Source organism: Aquarana catesbeiana, linkage group LG04 (assembly GCF_042186555.1).
Source record: "Aquarana catesbeiana isolate 2022-GZ linkage group LG04, ASM4218655v1, whole genome shotgun sequence".
Lineage (NCBI taxonomy): Eukaryota > Metazoa > Chordata > Amphibia > Anura > Ranidae > Aquarana > Aquarana catesbeiana.
In genome coordinates, this window is record NC_133327.1 from 3,818,077 (window position 1) to 3,837,841 (window position 19,765).

General features: G+C 44.7%; 1 protein-coding gene across 1 annotated transcript in view; it reads right to left on the reverse strand.

Moving 5' to 3' along the window:
- The window catches only part of LOC141141094 (extracellular calcium-sensing receptor-like), a 40,736-nt gene extending 21,304 nt beyond the window's left edge, over positions 1–19,432 (reverse strand). Inside the window, exons 1-3 of the mRNA XM_073628803.1 lie at positions 19,221–19,432; positions 15,055–15,346; positions 12,297–13,130 (exon numbers count right to left, since the gene is read on the reverse strand). Of these exons, the coding sequence (XP_073484904.1) occupies positions 12,297–13,130; positions 15,055–15,346; positions 19,221–19,429 (1,335 nt within the window). The 5' untranslated portion in view covers positions 19,430–19,432. The remainder of the gene's footprint in view (positions 1–12,296; positions 13,131–15,054; positions 15,347–19,220) is intronic.
- Between the last annotated feature and the right edge of the window lie 333 nt (positions 19,433–19,765).

Here is a 19,765-nt window from a genome sequence, read left to right on the forward strand (position 1 = left end):
CTGTGAGTAGTGGCCTGTCAGTGTAGTGGGGGAGAAGAGAGATAGGGGGAGGGGGTGTACTCAGTGTATGGGAGGCTTGGAGCTTTCCCTGCAGTACACTTCTCAAAGGCTGAGGTCCAGCATGGATGGACTGGGGCTCCGCTGGCTGGGGACATTGATGGTCCTGGCTCCCCTCTTGCACACCATGTCACCACCATACCTGCACCCCCCTCTCCCCCCGTGTCACCACCATACCTGATTCCCTCTCCCCCCTGTGTCACCAACATACCTGCACCCCCCTCTCCCCCCCGTGTCACCACCATACCTGATTCCCCCTCTCCCCCCTGTGTCACCACCATACCTGCACCCCCCTCTCCCCCCCGTGTCACCACCATACCTGATTCCCCCCTCCCCCCTGTGTCACCAACATACCTGCACCCCCCTCTCCCCCCTGTGTCACCACCATACCTGATTCCCCCCTCCCCCCTGTGTCACCAACATACCTGCACCCCCCTCTCCCCCCTGTGTCACCACCATACCTGATTCCCCCCTCCCCCCTGTGTCACCAACATACCTGCACCCCCCTCTCCCCCCTGTGTCACCACCATACCTGATTCCCCCCTCCCCCCTGTGTCACCAACATACCTGCACCCCCCTCTCCCCCCTGTGTCACCACCATACCTGATTCCCCCCTCCCCCCTGTGTCACCAACATACCTGCACCCCCCTCTCCCCCCCTGTGTCACCACCATACCTGATTCCCCCCTCCCCCCTGTGTCACCAACATACCTGCACCCCCCTCTCCCCCCCTGTGTCACCACCATACCTGCTTCCCCCTCTCCCCCCTGTGTCACCAACATACCTGATTCCCCCCCTCTCCCCCCTGTGTCACCACCATACCTGATTCCCCCTCTCCCCCCTGTGTCACCAACATACCTGCACCCCCCCTCTCCCCCCCTGTGTCACCACCATACCTGATTCCCCCTCTCCCCCCTGTGTCACCAACATACCTGCACCCCCCTCTCCCCCCTGTGTCACCACCATACCTGATTCCCCCCTCCCCCCTGTGTCACCAACATACCTGCACCCCCCTCTCCCCCCTGTGTCACCACCATACCTGCACCCCCCTCTCCCCCCTGTGTCACCACCATACCTGATTCCCCCCTCCCCCCTGTGTCACCAACATACCTGCACCCCCCTCTCCCCCCTGTGTCACCACCATACCTGATTCCCCCCTCCCCCCTGTGTCACCAACATACCTGCACCCCCCTCTCCCCCCTGTGTCACCACCATACCTGATTCCCCTCTCCCCCCTGTGTCACCAACATACCTGCACCCCCCTCTCCCCCCTGTGTCACCACCATACCTGATTCCCCTCTCCCCCCTGTGTCATCAACATACCTGCACCCCCCTCTCCCCCCTGTGTCACCACCATACCTGATTCCCCTCTCCCCCCCTGTGTCACCACCATACCTGATTCCCCCCCTCCCCCCTGTGTCACCAACATACCTGCACCCCCCTCTCCCCCCTGTGTCACCACCATACCTGATTCCCCCCCTCCCCCCTGTGTCACCAACATACCTGCACCCCCCTCTCCCCCCCGTGTCACCACCATACCTGATTCCCCCCTCCCCCCTGTGTCACCAACATACCTGCACCCCCTTCTCCCCCCTCTGCTGGGGGCACCTTATGTAAGGACAGACTCTGCTGGGGGAACCTGATGGCATCTGGTGGCAGGCGACGTGGCAGGTGACACGCTCAGGGGTCCCACTGATTCTGCATTATGGTGAGTTGAATGATTTCATTATTTATATTACAATGTAATAATAGTAATAATGCGCTTCAATCATCCTGACACCATAACAACCATGGTGCCGGGATGATTGAAGCGCTAACACCAGGTGTTTGGAGTATCTTTATCTGCTGATTGTTAAACTCTGGAATACACATTGCTATTATGGTGTAGGGTCTGGGTCTGCTTTCCCTCCATCCCTCTACCCCCCTTTCCCTCTGCATCCCTCATTCACCTCAGACTCTAACCACACCCCATTTAGCCACGCCCATGTAAGCCACGCCCACTATTTCATGTAAACCACGCCGCATTTTTCCTTTTTTATATGCCACGCCTACTAACGCATGCCCCGCCCCCTAATTATAGGCTGACTCCGCCTACAGCCAAAAAAAGTGTCCCTAATTTTTTTTTCCCAATGTTGGCAACTATGCCTGTAGAAGGTTGGTGGTGTTTTCCTGATCCTATCACTACCACAGGCAGCTAATTAAGCTACAAGTTAGTTTTTTGCAAGCTCTGCACAGTGTTCACCTAAAGCTACCTGTAGAAGGTTGGTGGTGTTTTCCTGATCCTATCACTACTGCAGGCAGCTAAATAAGCTACAAGTTAGTTTTTTGCTAGCTCTGCACAGTGTTCAGCTAAAGCTACTTGTAGAAGGTTGGTGGTGTTCTCATACTACAGGCAGGCAGTTGATTTTGCTAGCTGCAGTATCAGAGTATATATATATATATATATATATATATATATATATATATATATATCCCAGCTTAGAGCAGCTACAGGCCATTAGTATGTCTGGAAGGCCAACAAGGAGAGGCAGACAGTCACAAGCCAATAAAAGGGGGCAAGCAGGCTCTGTGTCTAGAGGCAACAGTGCTGGTCGTGGAGATGGTGCATCCTCATCAGCACGTGGCCGTGGGACACGTTTGGCCTTTTTTTCGACAGCTGGCCGTGTTGAGCCGCAACATGCGGAAGACTTGGTCGAGTGGATGACCAAGCCGTCCTCATCCTCCTCATCCTCTCTCACCCATGCTCAGGGTACTTTGTCTGGCAAAGCAGCAGCCTCTTCCCTCTGGTCAATGGCATCAGTGACTCCTTCCTTACCCCCACCATGTCCTCCTGAGGAGTCCCTCGAACTGTTTGACCACAGTGTTAGGTACATGCTCCAGGAGGATGCCCAGCATTTAGAAGGCTCTGATGATGATACTGAGCTAGATGAAGGCAATAACGTGAGCACGGACAGAGGGGGTGCCCAAGAAGGACAGCAATCTGGCAGTCATGCTCCCCCTGCTGCAGCATACTGCCAGGTTTGCTCCAGTGATGAGGGGGGATGATGAGGTCACTGACTCAATGTGGGTGCCTGATAGGAGAGAGGAGGAGGAGGCAAATCACCAACGAGGCAGGATGCCCTCCAGGGGCCAGCCTAAGGGCAGCACACTGACTGCATCACACCCCAAAGCTCCGCATGTGCAGGGCGCTGCTGTCTCTGTGCGTTATTCCAAAAGTTCTTTGGTGCGGGCCTTTTTGGAGACGAGTTCATCAGATCGCACCGCTGCTATTTGCAACATATGTCTCAAGCGTATCTCGCGTGGCCAAAACATCAAAAGAGGACCTCTCCCTGCTCCTCATCAGCTGAGATCTCCAACCCCACTATACCTTCAGTCCTCTCTGAAACCTGCACTGAGAGGAATGAAGGTGTAGAATTAGGTGTGTCACAGCCAAGTAGTTGTGGGCAATCTGCTTTCGGTACACCGACGTCAGATTGTACCAGGCAAATTTCCCTGCCCCAGCTGCTGCACCACCGAAAGAAGTTCGCTCCCAGCCATCCACATGCCCAGCGGTTGAATGCTAGCTTGGCAAAATTGCTAGCACTTCAACTGCTGCCTTTTCAGTTGGTAGACTCTGCCCCCTTCTGTGAGTTTGTGAAATGTGCGGTTTCTCAGTGGCAGGTACCCAAACATCACTTTTTCTCACGGAAGGCGATTCCGGCTCTCTACCGGCATGTGGAAGGCAATGTCCATGCCTCGCTGGACAGGGCGGTCAGCGGTAAGGTGCATATTACCGCTGACTCATGGTCCAGCAAGCATGGACAGGGACGTTACCTAAGTTTCACCGCCCATTGGGTGACTCTGCTGGCAGCTGGGAAGGATGCAGGACAAGGTGCAGTAGTGTTGGAGGTTGTTCCGCCACCACGCCTCCAAAATGCCACTACTAATGATTGTGACACACCTCTCTCCTCCACCCCCTCCTCTTCTTCTTCCTCCATGGCCTCTTCCTGTGCTTTGTCCTCGGAACCAGCGGTGCTCCATAGCCGTTCAAGGGGCTATGCAAGTATGCAGGCCAAAAGATGCAATGCGGTGCTTGAGCTGGTGTGCTTGGGGGACAGGAGCCACACTGGGGCAGAGGTTCTGTCAGCTCTGCAGGGGCAGGTCCAGAGGTGGTTGACGCCACGCCAACTTAAGGCAGGAATGGTGGTTTGCGACAATGGCACCAACCTCCTCTCTGCCCTCCGACAGGGACAAATGACCCATGTGCCCTGTTTGGCTCACGTCCTTAACTTGGTGGTGCAGCGGTTCTTGGGCAGGTACCCGGGCTTACAGGATGTCCTATGGCAAGCCAGGAAAGCCTGTGTGCATTTTCGCTAGTCATATAATGCCACTGCTCTGCTGACAGACCTCCAAAAGGAGTTTAACCTGCCCAAGAACCGCCTAATCTGTGACATACCCACCAGGTGGAACTCAACGTTGGCCATGCTGCAGTGGCTGCACACGCAGCAGAGGGCCATCAATGAATACCTGTGCGACTATGGCACCAGGACAGGGTCAGGGGAGCTTGGTTTTTTCCCCACACCAGTGGGCCATGATCAGGGATGCATGTACTGTCCTGTTACCATTTGAGGAGGCCACGAGCATGGTGAGCAGTGACAGTGCATGCATCAGTGACACTGTCCCCCTTGTCCACCTGTTGGAGCACACGCTGCGTGGAATAATGGACAGGGCACTAGAGGCAGAACAGAGGCAGGAAGAGGACTTCCTTAGCTCTCAAGGCCCCCTTTATCCAGACAGTGTTCCTGCGTGCCCACCGATCACACAGTAAGAGGACGAGGAGGAGGAGGAGGATTGTGTCAGTATGGAGGTGGAGCCTGGCACTCAGCATCAGCAGCAGTCTTTAAGGGATCAGTCCCAAGAAACACATGAACTTGTACGTGGCTGGGAGGAGGTGGCTGCAGACCATGTTGTCCTTAGTGACCCAGAGGACTCCGGACCGAATGCCTCAGCAAACCTACGCTGCATGGCCTCCCTGATCCTGCAAAGCCTGCGTAAGGATCCTCGTATTCGTGGTATCAAGGAGAAGGACCAATACTGGCTGGCAACCCTCCTTGATCCACGTTACAAGGGTAAGGTTGCGGACCTTATCTTGCCATCGCAGAGGGAGCAGAGGATGAAACATCTTCAGGAGGCCTTGCAGAAAGGTCTGTGCAATGCGTTCCCAGAGACTGGGAGGTTACAAACTCCTGTTTCTGGACAACGTGTTGCTGCGGCTTCGGTCAGTCAAAGAAGGAGCGATGGAGAAGGTGGCCGTCTGACCGATGCGTTCAGACAATTTTTTAGTCCGCAGCCCAAGGTATGATCGGTTCCAGCAACCATCGCCAGCGTCTGTTTTACATGGTGCAGGAATACCTAGGGGCGAGATCTGACTTGGACACCTTTCCCACTGAAAATCCTCTAGGTTACTGGGTCTTGAGGATGGATCACTGGCCAGAGCTTGCACAGTATGCAATTGAGCTACTGGCCTGCCCTGCATCCAGCGTTCTTTCGGAACGCACATTCAGTGCTGCTGGAGGCTTTGTAACCGATCACAGGGTGCGCCTGTCCATCGACTCGGTCGATCGACTGACCTTCATAAAAATGAATCAGTCTTGGATCACCACCAGCTACTAAGCACCTGATGCTGATGTAACTGAATAATTTTTTTAAAAATCTCAGATCCCTTCAAAGACTGCCTATGCTGATGCTGAGTGACTATCCTGAGTAATTATCCTCTTCCTCCTCAATGATCACGCTGATAGCTTGTAAGAACATTTTTGGTTCTGGGCACCGCCACCAGTGCCTAAGGCCCAATTTTTCAGCCCCTGTTTAACAGGGGCGTGTAATTACAATTTTTGATGCAATACTTTGCAGCAGGGCTCGTTCCTGCGTTCCAACTAGAGTATCTGTGAGGAGTTGCAGTGTTGTGGCACCAGCACAAGTGCCTAAGGCCTAATTTTTCAGCCCCTGTTTAACAGGGGCATGTAATTACAATTTTTGATGCAATAATTTGCAGCAGGGCTCATTCCTGCGTTCCAACTAGAGTATCTGTGAGGGGTTGCAGTGTTGTGGCACCAGCACCAGTGTCTAAGGCCCAATTTTTCAGCCCCTGGGCATGTAATTACAATTCTTGATCTAATATTTCATAGCAGGGCCCGTTTCTGCTCCCACCAAGAGTGAGTGAGGACTTACAGTGTTGTGGCACCACCACCACCACCAAAGGCCCAATTTTTCTGCCCCTGTTCAACAGGGGCATGTAATTACAATTCTTGATCTAATATTTCACAGCAGGGCCCTGTGAGGGCTTACAGTGTTGTGGCCACAACAACACCTAAGGCCCAAATTTCTGCTGAGTATATAGGGCAGGCCCCTACTTTCAAACATCCAACTTACAAACGACTCCTACTTGCAAACGGAAGGAGACAACAGGAAGTGAGATGAAATCTACCCCTAGGAAGGGAAATTCTCTCCTGTTATGCCCCGTACACACGGTCGGATTTTCCGACGGAAAATGTGTGATAGGACCTTGTTGTCGGAAATTCCGACCGTGTGTAGGCTCCATCACACATTTTCCATCGGATTTTCCGACACACAAAGTTTGGGAGCAGGCTATAAAATTTTCCGACAACAAAATCCGTTGTCGGAATTTCCGATCATGTGTACACAAATCCGAAGCACAAAGTGCCACGCATGCTCAGAATAAATAAAGAGATGAAAGCTATTGGCTACTGCCCCGTTTATAGTCCCAAGGTACGTGTTTTACGTCACCGTGTTCAGAATGATCGGATTTTCCGACAACTTTGTGTGACCGTGTGTATGCAAGACAAGTTTGCGCTAACATCCGTCGGAAATAATCCTAGGATTTTGTTGTCGGAATGTCCGATCAATGTCCGGCCGTGTGTACGGGGCATTAGAGTTAGAATGGTAAAAACATTTCTCCTTTCCACTGATGCTTTATCACCAATCCTTGTTTCACAAAAAAAAACTAATTTTCAAAAAACATTTGTCATTGGGACAAAAAGTGAGGTGAAATCTTCTGAAGAGGAGCACAGACAGCAAAACAAATGTCACAGGGGTGATAGCCCTTCCCTATGTTTTCCAAAAAGCTTAAAATAGATTTTTTGCCTGGAGCTAAACACGTTAAAAATGTACCAGTTCAAAATTACAAACAGATTCTACTTAACAACAAACCTACAGTCCCTGTCTTGTTTGCACTGCCTGTATACTGCTGCTCAGAGTACAGAGCCTGTATACTGCTGTTTCCTTTTTTAATTTGGGTGCGGTGTTCTTCTTAATATCCCTACAAGACCCAAAGGGTCTGGTAATGGACTGGGGGGTACCCATGCCGTTTGTCTCACTGATTTTCATGCACATTGCCAGGACCCGACATTACATTAAAGCTGCAAGCAGTTTTAAATGACTTTTTTTCCTTTAAAAATGACATTTGGTGCAGGGACTGTTCTAAGCACGGGAAACACGTGCCACTTTACAGGCATATTATAGACACCCCCCAGGTATGATATTTAAAGGAATATTTCACTTTTTTTTTTTTTACTTTAAGCATCATTAAAATCACTGCTCCCGAAAAAACGGCCGTTTTTAAAAGTTTTTTTTTGCATTGATACATGTCCCCTGGGGCAGGACCCGGGTCCCCAAACCCTTTTTAGGACAATACCATGAAAATTAGCCTTTAAAATGAGCACTCTTGATTTCGAACGTTCGAGTCCCATAGACGTCAATGGGGTTCTAACGCTCGTGCAAATTTTCGGTACGTTTGCAGGTTCTGGTGCGAACCGAACTGGGGGGGTGTTCGGATCATCCCTAATCAGGAATATATGTCAGGTTTATACATTCTTTAAATTGTGTCCTTCTTTTCCCAGCTGATGAAGGATCTACTGATCATTTTTTAAGGGCATGATCTAACTAAAAGTAAAATTTACTTTAATCCATGGCCCTGAAAGCTCTTTCTCCACTGTTTGTGACAACCCTTTAACCAAATATTTTCTTCTTGCTGGTCTATGACCCCCTCCCATCAAAGTTATCATGTGTAATGCTATACCTATGACCACCTATGGTCCTGCATTGTAGATGATGACATAGAAGTGCCCACCAACATTCCTGCACTGGAGAGGGCCAGACCACTGGCTGCCATGGGGTCATAGAGTAAGGTAATTAGGTATATATAAAGGTCAAGTTGATAAATAAAGCAATTTAATAACCAGTTAAACTTAAAATAAATATCTTTATTCTTAATGGGTATTAATAGTAATCAAACAGGTCAAGGTTTGATTTATGAGCGGGGGGATCTTGTTATTCAGTCACATAGCAAGCTATTATCAAACAAAAGACATGGAAAGCCTGATACTGATATGGGAGACAAATTTCAAATTTCATGAAAAAGTCTTTTCATGTGGCTCTAAAGGCGACATTGGAATTACAGGCTTATGGTATACCTTAAAGCAGTGTGAATGTAATGGGACATTGTACCAAATGATATGTAGCACACTACTGAATTCCACAGTACAGCATTGTATAACACAATGTCCCTCTTTAGACAGAGTTGTCAGCTATACCTGAAAGGACCAGTTTCTGGTGAAAACCCACAACCATTATTACCCAATGGTTCAGTAATCAGGTTTTCTGCATCCTTTAGGGAATAGAACCTGGGAAAAAAATCAGTGGGATCAGCTTGGGGTCTGCTGTACACATGGAATAATGTTTTGACAAATTTGAGGCTCCTCGGGTTACCAGCCAGTTATGGTGAAGAAATTCTGTCTCGGTAGCTTACACTAAAGGGTAATATTTTATCCACACTATCTCTGCTCACTGGTTCTCAACAAGCTACAACTGGATGGTCTTTATGGAAAGATGTTCTTGCATATCATCTTTTTTGAGATGGCTGTCTTCTAGAAACTTTGACCAAAAATTGGCTGTTTGAGAGCCTGCTGTAGGTCCACATTTGTTAATCTATACATGCAACTGCCACAGTTATGACTTTCTGTGCACTGTATGGGTTATATTAGTAAAAAATAAATAAATATATGTGTATGCGCTAAAGGCTATAAATACGTGAACAAAGAATATAATAAATCTATACAATATTAAAAATTATTATAAATTATAAACAGTGTCACACACCTGTGAAGAAAGTGACTATAATCCACAATTGAATATATGAAAAATGGTAACATGCACCATGCAAAAAAATGTGAGAAAAAAAAAAAAAAATCCTTTAAATGATTAAAAAAATATATATAAGTGCTACTTGATAAATAAAGTGTCCGAAACCAATTCATACAAATGAATATATCTCAGTCCAAGCCATTCATAAGAGTATATAAATCAAAGTGCACAATAGTGTCCAAACAAATAGCAGGCAATCCTCATGCTGGTTTTTATGAAAAAGTGCTAAATATTCCTCATGCTCTTCTTATGAGATGTGCACATTAAGGCATGCTGCAGTGCTCTGCAGTGACCCCCAATGGATAATGCGCTCACCTTAGAGCGTGTGACACAGTAGCTAAACAGTGTCAAAACACGCATTAGAGCCACTCCAGGGCTCACATAGGGTCTGCTGGTGATGATCTGTATCTCGCTCAAATCCCCAGGACAGAGGGGCAGGACGGAGCTTTCTACACACAGACAGGCAGAGGATTGAACACCGCACCGCACACCACAGGATTCATCTATATTGCATGTTTTGGATAGGATGGTGCACTGACGCACCCAAGCATTGTGAGTACCCTCCTGGAGGGATTGTTTTTAGGGCTTTTCAAATAAATTCCTGGCGGTATTATGCTATGAGTCTCCTTTCTTTCATATATGTCACCATTTGAGCGAGATACAGATCATCACCAGCAGACCCTATGTGAGCCCTGGAGTGGCTCTAATGCGTGTTTTGACACTGTTTAGCTACTGTGTCACACGCTCTAAGGTGAGCGCATTATCCATTGGGGGTCACTGCAGAGCACTGCAGCATGCCTTAATGTGCACATCTCATAAGAAGAGCATGAGGAATATTTAGCACTTTTTCATAAAAACCAGCATGAGGATTGCCTGCTATTTGTTTGGACACTATTGTGCACTTTGATTTATATACTCTTATGAATGGCTTGGACTGAGATATATTCATTTGTATGAATTGGTTTCGGACACTTTATTTATCAAGTAGCACTTATATATATTTTTTTAATCATTTAAAGGATTTTTTTTTTTTTTCTCACATTTTTTTGCATGGTGCATGTTACCATTTTTCCTTGTCAAAAGAAGTTTATTGAGTATACAATGTTATAAAGATACATAAAGTAAGTTTACAAGGATCTATAAAGTAAGCTCATTGTTTTACAGTAGGGTTTATATAGGTAAATATCATGAAATTTCAAATATTAAACATTGGGTTCACGTAAACCTAAATTAAAGATATATATCATTTCCTTAGTTACTTTTGTAGGTATTTAAATGATTTATACCTACTATACATATTGTTTACAAGTAGAGTGTATATAGGTCAAATAAATTCTGATAATGAGCTTTAATCGTAAGGTGGAGAAAAGGAAAGAGAAAGAAGAAAAAGGGTTGAAAGGTAGAGGTATGGTCCACAAGGTTGTCCCGCTCGTCAGTTTATTATTCTTTTTAGTTCTCTTTGAAGCCTTAGAATGGGTGTCTCTGTAAGTCATTTAATCTGTTACCATGGCAACAGGACAGAGTCATTGAAGTTTGACAGGAACTGTTGTTTTATCCAAGGATGCCAAAGTTTTTCAAATTTTGGAATTTGATTTTGATCGATGGCTACCATCTTAGCATGGGACATTGTATTATTCATTCTGTGAATTGTTTCTGCTAGTACCAATGTAGGAGATTTCCATGCCTTGGCCACTGTTTGTTTTGCAGCCGTTATTAGTTGGATCATAAGTTTGAATTGAGAGAGTGTTAACCATTCCGGTTTTAGATTAAGTAAAGTTAAATATGGATCTGGTTGTATTATTTTTTTAAATATTTTAGATGCAATCACGAAGACTTCCTTCCAGAAGGTTTGGATTACTGGGCACGTCCACCATATGTGTAAATATGTGCCTATTTCTGGGCATCCTCGAAAACAAAGAGCTGAGGTATTAGGTGAATACTTTGCCACTCTAGCGGGTACAAGGTACCAGCGAGTTAGGACTTTATAATTTGTCTCCAGTGCTGAGATGTTGGGTGAAGATGACTTAGATGTGAGCCATATGTTAGACCAGTCCGTGTCTTCTAAAGTTCGTCCCAGGTCCTCCTCCCACCTCTGAACGTAAGAGGGTCTATTAAGATTTGCTACTCCATATAATTGATTATAAAGTGATGAAATTGTACCTTTAGCAAATGGATCTTTCGTACAGATTGATTCAAAAATGGATAATTGGGATAATGGTGTATCCCCCTTTAGGAATGGTGTATAGAAATTTTTGATTTGGAGATATCTAAATATCTCAGAGTTTGGTAGATCATATTTTTCTCTAAGCGATGGGAATGAAAGGAATGATTTAGATGCTATGAAGTCATTTAGTGTCTGAATGCCTGATGTTGTCCAAGCTTTAAAAGAATTTGGGTAGATCCATGCCGGATAAAAGGCCGGATTTCTGATAAAAGAAAGGAGAGGATTGTGTGGAGATTGTAACTGATATTTGGTTTTTAGTTTATCCCAGAGAGATAAGAAGTGTTTAGTTATGGGATTATGAATTTTAAAGCGGTCTTTAGGATCAAGCCATAATAAATTTGATATTAATAGAGGGTCATTTTCTGAAGCCTCTATAAATACCCATAATGGGATTTCCTGTTTTGCATGGTATTTGGACAGACTGGCCAAATGTGCGTTACCATTTTTCATATATTCAATTGTGGATTATAGTCACTTTCTTCACAGGTGTGTGATACTGTTTATTATTTATAATAATTTTTAATATTGTATAGATTTATTATATTCTTTGTTCACGTATTTATAGCCTTTAGCGCATACACATATATTTATTTATTTTTGGCATGTACACGGTATGGAACGTGGTTAGTGTGTGCAGCTGAATTAGGTTAATTTATTCACACCGAAGGCATTAACCCATTTGTGGCTCACAAGATTTTAGCACTATTTTTGGGTTATATTAGTGTTGTGTGTCTCTTGTTTTGTTTACGGTGCTTTCTTAGAATCCAAATTATTATTAATGTGCTATAATCTGAACCAGCCAGTCAGCAACTCACCTTCCATTGTTGAGCGTCATTAATATTTCCACAGGTCCCATTAAAAAATCCATTTGACCCAGTAGGACAGCCAAGGAGAGAATGCAGAGCATGTACATAGGCATACACAGCCAGGTAGGCATGGTAAGTGTAGCTTAGATCATTCATTTCAAACAACTGGGCAACTTTACTGCCCACTTCTTCTTCCCCAGTGCAGGTCACATCTACCTTTATATCGGGATTATTTGACATCTCACTATTTCCATTAGTCCATTGGCAGCTGAAAGCTTTTTCCCAGAATGGCCTAATAAATGGGTAACTTGAATTGACAGTTGGGTGAAGGTTCAGAAGGAATTCCTCAAATCCTTGCATGGTACCAGTACGTGGAATCAATCCAATTGTCCCATTTAGAACTTTCCAGGTTTTCTTAGAGAAATCTCCAGGCGAAAGTCCAAAGTAATCTGAAGCAAGGAAAATTTTCCCGGTAGCCCCCTCATCAAATAAAGACTCTAGCAGGGCCTTAATATGGATGTCTGGGCAGTGCATAAGAATTACATTGACAGAGCTTTTTTTAATTACGTTTACTACTCTTCTGATCTGTTTGTCTGAATAACTGAGATGGATCTTCTCCAGAAAGGCAATACAGCCTCCATTGCTTTTTACTCTCGTTTCCATAATCTGTCCATCCTGATGCCCAATATCATCATCCGCCACCAAAATGCCAACCCAAGTCCAACTAAACTTCCCAGCGAGGTCAGCAAGGGCCATTGGCTGAAGTAAGTTGGGTACCGTGCGGAAAAATGATGGAAACAGTATTTTATTGCTGAGAGTTGCAAAGGTAGACCCATAACTTATCTGTAAAGAGAATGACTTTTTTTTAGCAGAGTGACAAAGGATTGGAGTTGACAACAGTGTTTCTATTGCTGTCCATGCCTTCCTTTCGCTGTGACAACCATATCTCCTAATTTATTATCCTGGTAGAACAGAGACTGGAAGTTAAGGAAGATTTCCCCAATAGGGTCATAGAGAGAAACATTGTGCCATATTTTCAGTTTTACAGATGGATGGCTATCTATATGCCACAGGGACAGTCAGTGTCCTTGCTAGATGGCACATCAATCAATAATAGTTTAGGCCACATAAAGAATAAGGTGGTTCCACCTGAAGACTACAGGCTAACTCTCTCAGTAAGTTAATATGTAATTTACCTGATCACCTGTATTACATGCAACCTTAGATATGTAGGTTGTACCACATGTCCTTTGAGAGCCCGTATAGGGGAACATTACTGTGACACAAATAATCCAAATGCTAGAAATATTTTGAATACAACACGTCACTTTAGAGAATGCCATCAGGGCGATATCTCCTCATTTCACTTCAGAGGAATAGAACAATGGTCTCACTTGCCCAGAGGAGGTGATAGGGAGAGAAGGCTACTGGGGAGAGAAGCATGGTGGATTTTTAGATTAAAAACTAGATCGCCTCAGGGCTTAAACCTGAGGGGGGATATGGACTTGCACTTACATTAAGAATGCCTCTCCCCAGAGCCTCCTCTCTCTTTTTTCTTTCCTCTTTTCCTTTCTCTCTTCTGGGGTCTTTTTTCGCATACCTGGATTATTATTTTCATCTTTTTTATTTAATGTTTTTTTAATTTTATGGTGTGTTTTACTTATGCATATGTGTATATGTGTATGAATGTATGCACGTGTGTGTACATGGGTGTGTGTACATACATGTGCATACTATCACTACAAGGTGGGTGAAATTTGTGGCATACACATGGATCACCCTATATGTATTGCAGCTGATTCTCTTTTTTGGATAATTGCCTGTGATCAATCAAGACAAATAATGGGTGGAGCCTGTTATCTTTAGAGCTACCATTTTTTTCAAAGTTTTATGTCTGTAATGTGGTTATGACTAAGACCTTATAGGCTGAAACTCATCAACTGACTTAATCTGCATTTGTTCACTGTGGCTATTCAATAAAATGAAACATTTTTAAGAGCAACAACCAGAGTGTGAATAATTTTTTTACACATTACTCTACTCAGCCAGCGACTGTGGATCGAGCACCTGGGAGCTCTGCTATCTATGTGTTGTATGGGTAGTAGCACTGACTTTTGTGTTAATACCATGCCCCCAACATGTTTTGTCCTGCAGGGCGAAACGCATTGGGGACATGGTGGAGTTCAGCCTAAGGCTGCTTATACTATAGACACCGCTGGGCTTTGCTGGCTGTGTGGCATTTGGGATCTCTCCTTCCTGCATGTTTTCTCATTGAGCTAAGACGAGCTAACCCCCAGCCTGCACTCTTTAGTGAGAGCCACCGGACCTAGACAGACAGGAAGCCTGGAGTGATACTCCTAATTTCTGGCTTTGGTTCGCGGGGAGAAAGAGGAGATTCACTACAGGCATTGTGCAGTGATGTAATTTAAAGCTGGTAACTTGGTGGTAGGAGAAGATAGGTGTGATGACCTCATCAGTGAGGGTTGATCCTTCACTGTCTGATCAGCTTGTAGTGGGGAGGTTGGTGACCAAGCTGTATTCACTAACATCATCAGAGAAATGAGAAGTCACCAACCTGGCCATGCCGTCTAGTTAGGGTGGCTGGTTCAAAAGCCTGGCTGAATAGAATTATAACTGCTTTAGCAGGTAAAACAGACCCCTATATATTTTACCTGCATATTTAGCTATTTGTCTGGATGGAATCCCGTTTAAGGCACAGAATGTAAGCATAAATACACCCATATACAACATCTATAATTTTATATACCTGTGGGAACTGGAAGACGCCAGTAATCTGAGCAATAGGAATGGATAAAAAGGCATAATTGTCACCTATAATACCGACCATGACTGAATGTGTATGACAACCATATCCAGGAAAGGGGTTTCCAAGTCCTGACATTAGGGACAAAACTCCACCCACAGCCCGGAGCTCTGACATACAGGAGTCCAGCACACTGAAGCCAAGAGTGATATTAGGCAGGAGGTCCTGAGAATTGTTAATTTCATCTACTGCAAACATGAGACCAAGAACATCCCGATAATATCGAATGTGGAACCTACGCAAGATGAGAGAACATTGAGAGATCAGCGAATATATTGGAATATGCTAGTGTCACGTACCTGGTTGGAAGCGAAAGGGATGAGAGGTCTTCCACCTCTGGTCCAAACACACCTGGAAATAGTGACAGGGAGAGAAAGGGCACAAAGCAGCATGGTTGCCCAAGAGTTCAGTCCACAGGTGAACACTCTAGGTTGGTACCAGGGCAGGGAGGTACTTTTGTAGACTGATGAGGAGACCACTAAAGAACCAGGTGAAGAAGCCCCAGAGGAACAGATTGGAACAAGCAGCTGACAGAGGCACCAGAACCCATGATAGGGTGGACAACCTAGAAATCAGATATCAGGCAGAAAACATGGTCAGGAGGCAAGCCAACGTCAGCAACTGAAAGACAGCAGGATCTTGGCTCAGGAGGTAAGCCGAGGTCAGCATCAGCTGGAAAGATGAGCTAAGGTAGGCACCAACCTGATCACAACAGGCTATCAAAGAAGATCATCCAGCAAACTCTTGTTTCAGCATTCTCTTTTAAATAGGCCATCTGGAGACAAGTCTTAGCATTCTCGCTCAAAAACAGGCATGCTCAACTAACCTGATAGTAAAGATCCTTGCTCTGCATCTTGCAACACGTGCATTGCAGTGACATTTTTCCTCTTAGCAATGCTAGGGCCATTTTTTCTTTCCTGTGACACCACCAAGACAGAGACATTTTTTCCTTCCAGTGACACCACCAACAGAATTAGGTTTTTTCTTCCAGTGATACAACCAACACAAGAGCATTTTATCTTTTCAGTGGCACCACCAACGCAGGGACCTATTTTAGCTGTACTGATTCTCGGACTTTTATCAAAATGGCAAATTCTACTTGTGGGCTGACCAAGTGGCCCTATTCAGCCAGTGGCTCTTCTGGAGGTAGCGCTACATGCTATTAGATATTTAGCTAATAAAACAACAATGTGTGAACAACTAACAACACCACCACCAGGGGTTTATAAATATTAATACACAACGAGCTATGAAATGGGAGGGGCTAGGACCTTATAGGTGAGGCCAATCATCTGATAGTGATTTAAAAATTACAATCAGTACTGAGTCCATTATCCACTTAAGCCCCGGACCATTTTGCTGGCCAAAGACCAGAGCACTTTTTGCAATTCGGCACTGCTTCGCTTTTACTGACAATTACGACGTGGCTCCCAAACAAAATTGACGTCCTTTTTTTCCCACAAATAGAGCTTTCTTTTGGTGATATTTGATCACCCCTGCGGTTTTTATTTTTTGCGCTATAAACAAAAAAAGAGCGACAATTTTGAAAAAAGATGCATTATTTTTTACATTTTGCTATAATAAATATCCCCCAAATATATATAAAAAAACATTTTTTTCCTCAGTTTAGGCCGATACATATTCTTCTACATATTTTTCATTAAAAAATCGCAATAAGCGTTTATTGATTGGTTATAGTGTTTACAAAATAGGGGATAGTTTTATGGCATTTTTATTACTAATTTTTTTTTACTAGTAATGGCAGCAATCAGCGATTTTTATCATGACTGCGACATTATGGCGGACACATCGGACATTTTTGACACATTTTTGGGACCATTGTCATTTATACAACAATCAGTGCTATACAAATGCACTGATTCCTGTGTAAATGACACTGGCAGTGAAGGGGTTAACCACTAGGGGGCAGTGTAAGGGTTAAGTTTGTCCTAGGGAGTGATTCTAATTGTGGGGGGGCATGGCTACCTGTGACACGTCACTGATCTCTGCTCCTGATCACAGGGAGCAGAGATCAGTGACACTGTCACTAGGCAGAACGGGGAGATGCATGTTTACATTAGCATCTCCCCGTTCTTCCTCTCCGGCGATCGCGGGTATCCATGCGATGGCACGGCGGCAAATTTAAAGGGATGTACAGGTACGCCCATTTGCCCAGCCATGCCATTCTGCGGACGTAAATCGGCGTGCGCCGGTCGGGAACCGGTTATCTTGTGGGTCAAATAGAACTATTGTTCAAGTCAAGGATAATAAGGGAGAAGTGCAGTAAAAAGCCTTATCTACCGAGCTTTGAAAAAGTATTCAAACCCCTTGAAATTTTCCACATTTTGTCATGCTACAATTGGGATTTTATGTGATAGACCAACACAAAGTGGCAAATAATTGTGAAGTGGAAGGAAAATGATAAATGGTTTTAATTTTTTTTTTACAAATACATATCTGAAAAGTGTGGTGTGCATTTGTAATCAGCCCCCTGAGTCAAAACTTTGTAGAACCACCTTTCACTGCAATTACAGATGCAAATCTTTTTGGGGATGTCTCTACCAGCTTTGCACATCTAGAAAGTGACATTTTTGCCCGTTCTTTGCAAAATAGCTCAAGCTCTGTCAGATTGGATGGAGAGCGTCTGTGATCAGCAAATTTCAAGTCTTGCCAAAGATTCTCAATTGGATTTAGGTCTGGACTTTGTCTGGGCCATCCAAACATATGAATATGCTTTGATCTAAACCATTACATTGTAGCTCTGGCTGTATGTTTAGGTTAATTGTCCAGCTGGAAGATGAACCTCTGCCGCAGTCTCAAGTCTTTTGCAGACTCTAACAGTTTTTTTTCTAATATTGCCCTGTATTTAACTTCATCCATCTCCCTATCAACTCTGACCAGCTTCCCTGTCCCTGCTAAAGAAAAGCATCCCTACAACATCATGCTGCCACCACCATGTTTCACGGTGGGGATGGTGTGTTCAGGGTGATGTGCAGTGTTAGTTTTCCGCCTCACATAGCATTTTGCTTTTAGGTCAAAAAGTTAAATCTTGGTCTTATCTGACCAGAGCACCTTCTTCCACATGTTTGCTGTGTTCCCTTACATGACTTCTCGCAAACTGAACATGGGACTTCTTATGGCTTTCTTTCAACAATGGCTTTCTTCTTGCCACTCTTCCATAAAGGCCAGACTTGTGAAGTGCACGACTAATAGTTGCCCTGTGGACAGATTCTCCCACCTGAGCTGTGGATCTCTGCAGCTTCTCCAGAGTAACTATGGGCCTCTTGGCTGCTTCTCTGATTAATGCTCTCCTTGTCCGGCCTGTCAGTTTAGGTGGATAGCCATGTCTTGGTAGGTTTGCGGTTATGCCATGCTCTTTCCATTTTTGGATGATGAATTGAACAGTGTTCCATGAGATGTTTAAAGCTTGGGATATTTTTTTGTAACCTAACCCTGCTTTAAACTTCTCCACAACTTTATCCCTGACTTGTCTGGTGTGTTCCTTGGCCTCCATGATGGTGTTTGTTCACTAAGGTTCTCTAACAAACCACTGAGGGCTTCACAGAACTGCTGTATTTATATATAAATTACACACAGGTGGCTTATATTAACTAATTAGGTGACTTCTGAAGGCAATTGGTTCCATTAGATTTTAGTTAGGGGTATCAGAGTAAAGAGGGCTGAATACAAATGCATTCCACACTTTCAGATATTTATTTGTAAACAAAAAATTGAAAACCATTTATCATTTTCCTTCCACTTCACAATTATGTACCACTTTGTGTTGGTCTATCACATAAAATCCCAATAAAATAAATTTACAGTTTTGGTTGTAACATGACAAAATGTGGAAAATTTCAAGGGGTATGAATACTTTTTCAAGGCACTGTAGTGAGCTGCCAAAATGTTCACTTATGGCATTTTAGCCATCTTGGAGTAAGGTACTTAGATTGTATTGTAGTGTCCTGCCCAGTATGCAGAGCATGTGGCAATGTGTCCAAGATTGTACACATCAGAAGATGACCACAATCAGAAAACAACCTCATGAACATCACTGTAGCTGTCTCCATAAGTCTCACTGGGTTCATTCGTATGTCTCCAGAACTTACCCAGTGCAAGAAACCGGCTTTGGCCTCTCCTGGAAGGTCGGTTGTTGGAAAACAATTCCAGAATGGACCACAAAAACTCCACCAAGTAGAATGTCACCAGGTTTTGAGAATGTATCCATTGGCCAACCCTGGAGACTGCAGCCAGGGCTAGACTGACCATCACCCAACCAAGAGAGGAGGAGGAGGAGGACCTGCAGGAGTCTACTCATGATGGCCACTCAGGTGATCTTAGCGATCTGGAGATGGACCCTTCCAGATGAAGTCCTACTGGAAGATAACAGATTTGGGGGTTAGTCTACTATAGAACAGACTCAGAATTTAGAGTATTACACAACAGATTAGAGGTTAGTTTAGAGGCTAGGGTATTATATGGTCTGAGTTGACTTTTGTCACATTGATTTTAGAAGAAGATTAGCAATCTATCAGTACAGGGTATATAGTGTGAAAATCTGGCCATGGCTGATTAAGTTTTAATTTTATTCACCAATCTGCAGAGCTTTCACAGTAAACTAAGGAGTGACAGAGTCTTCCTAATACTTTTAGAG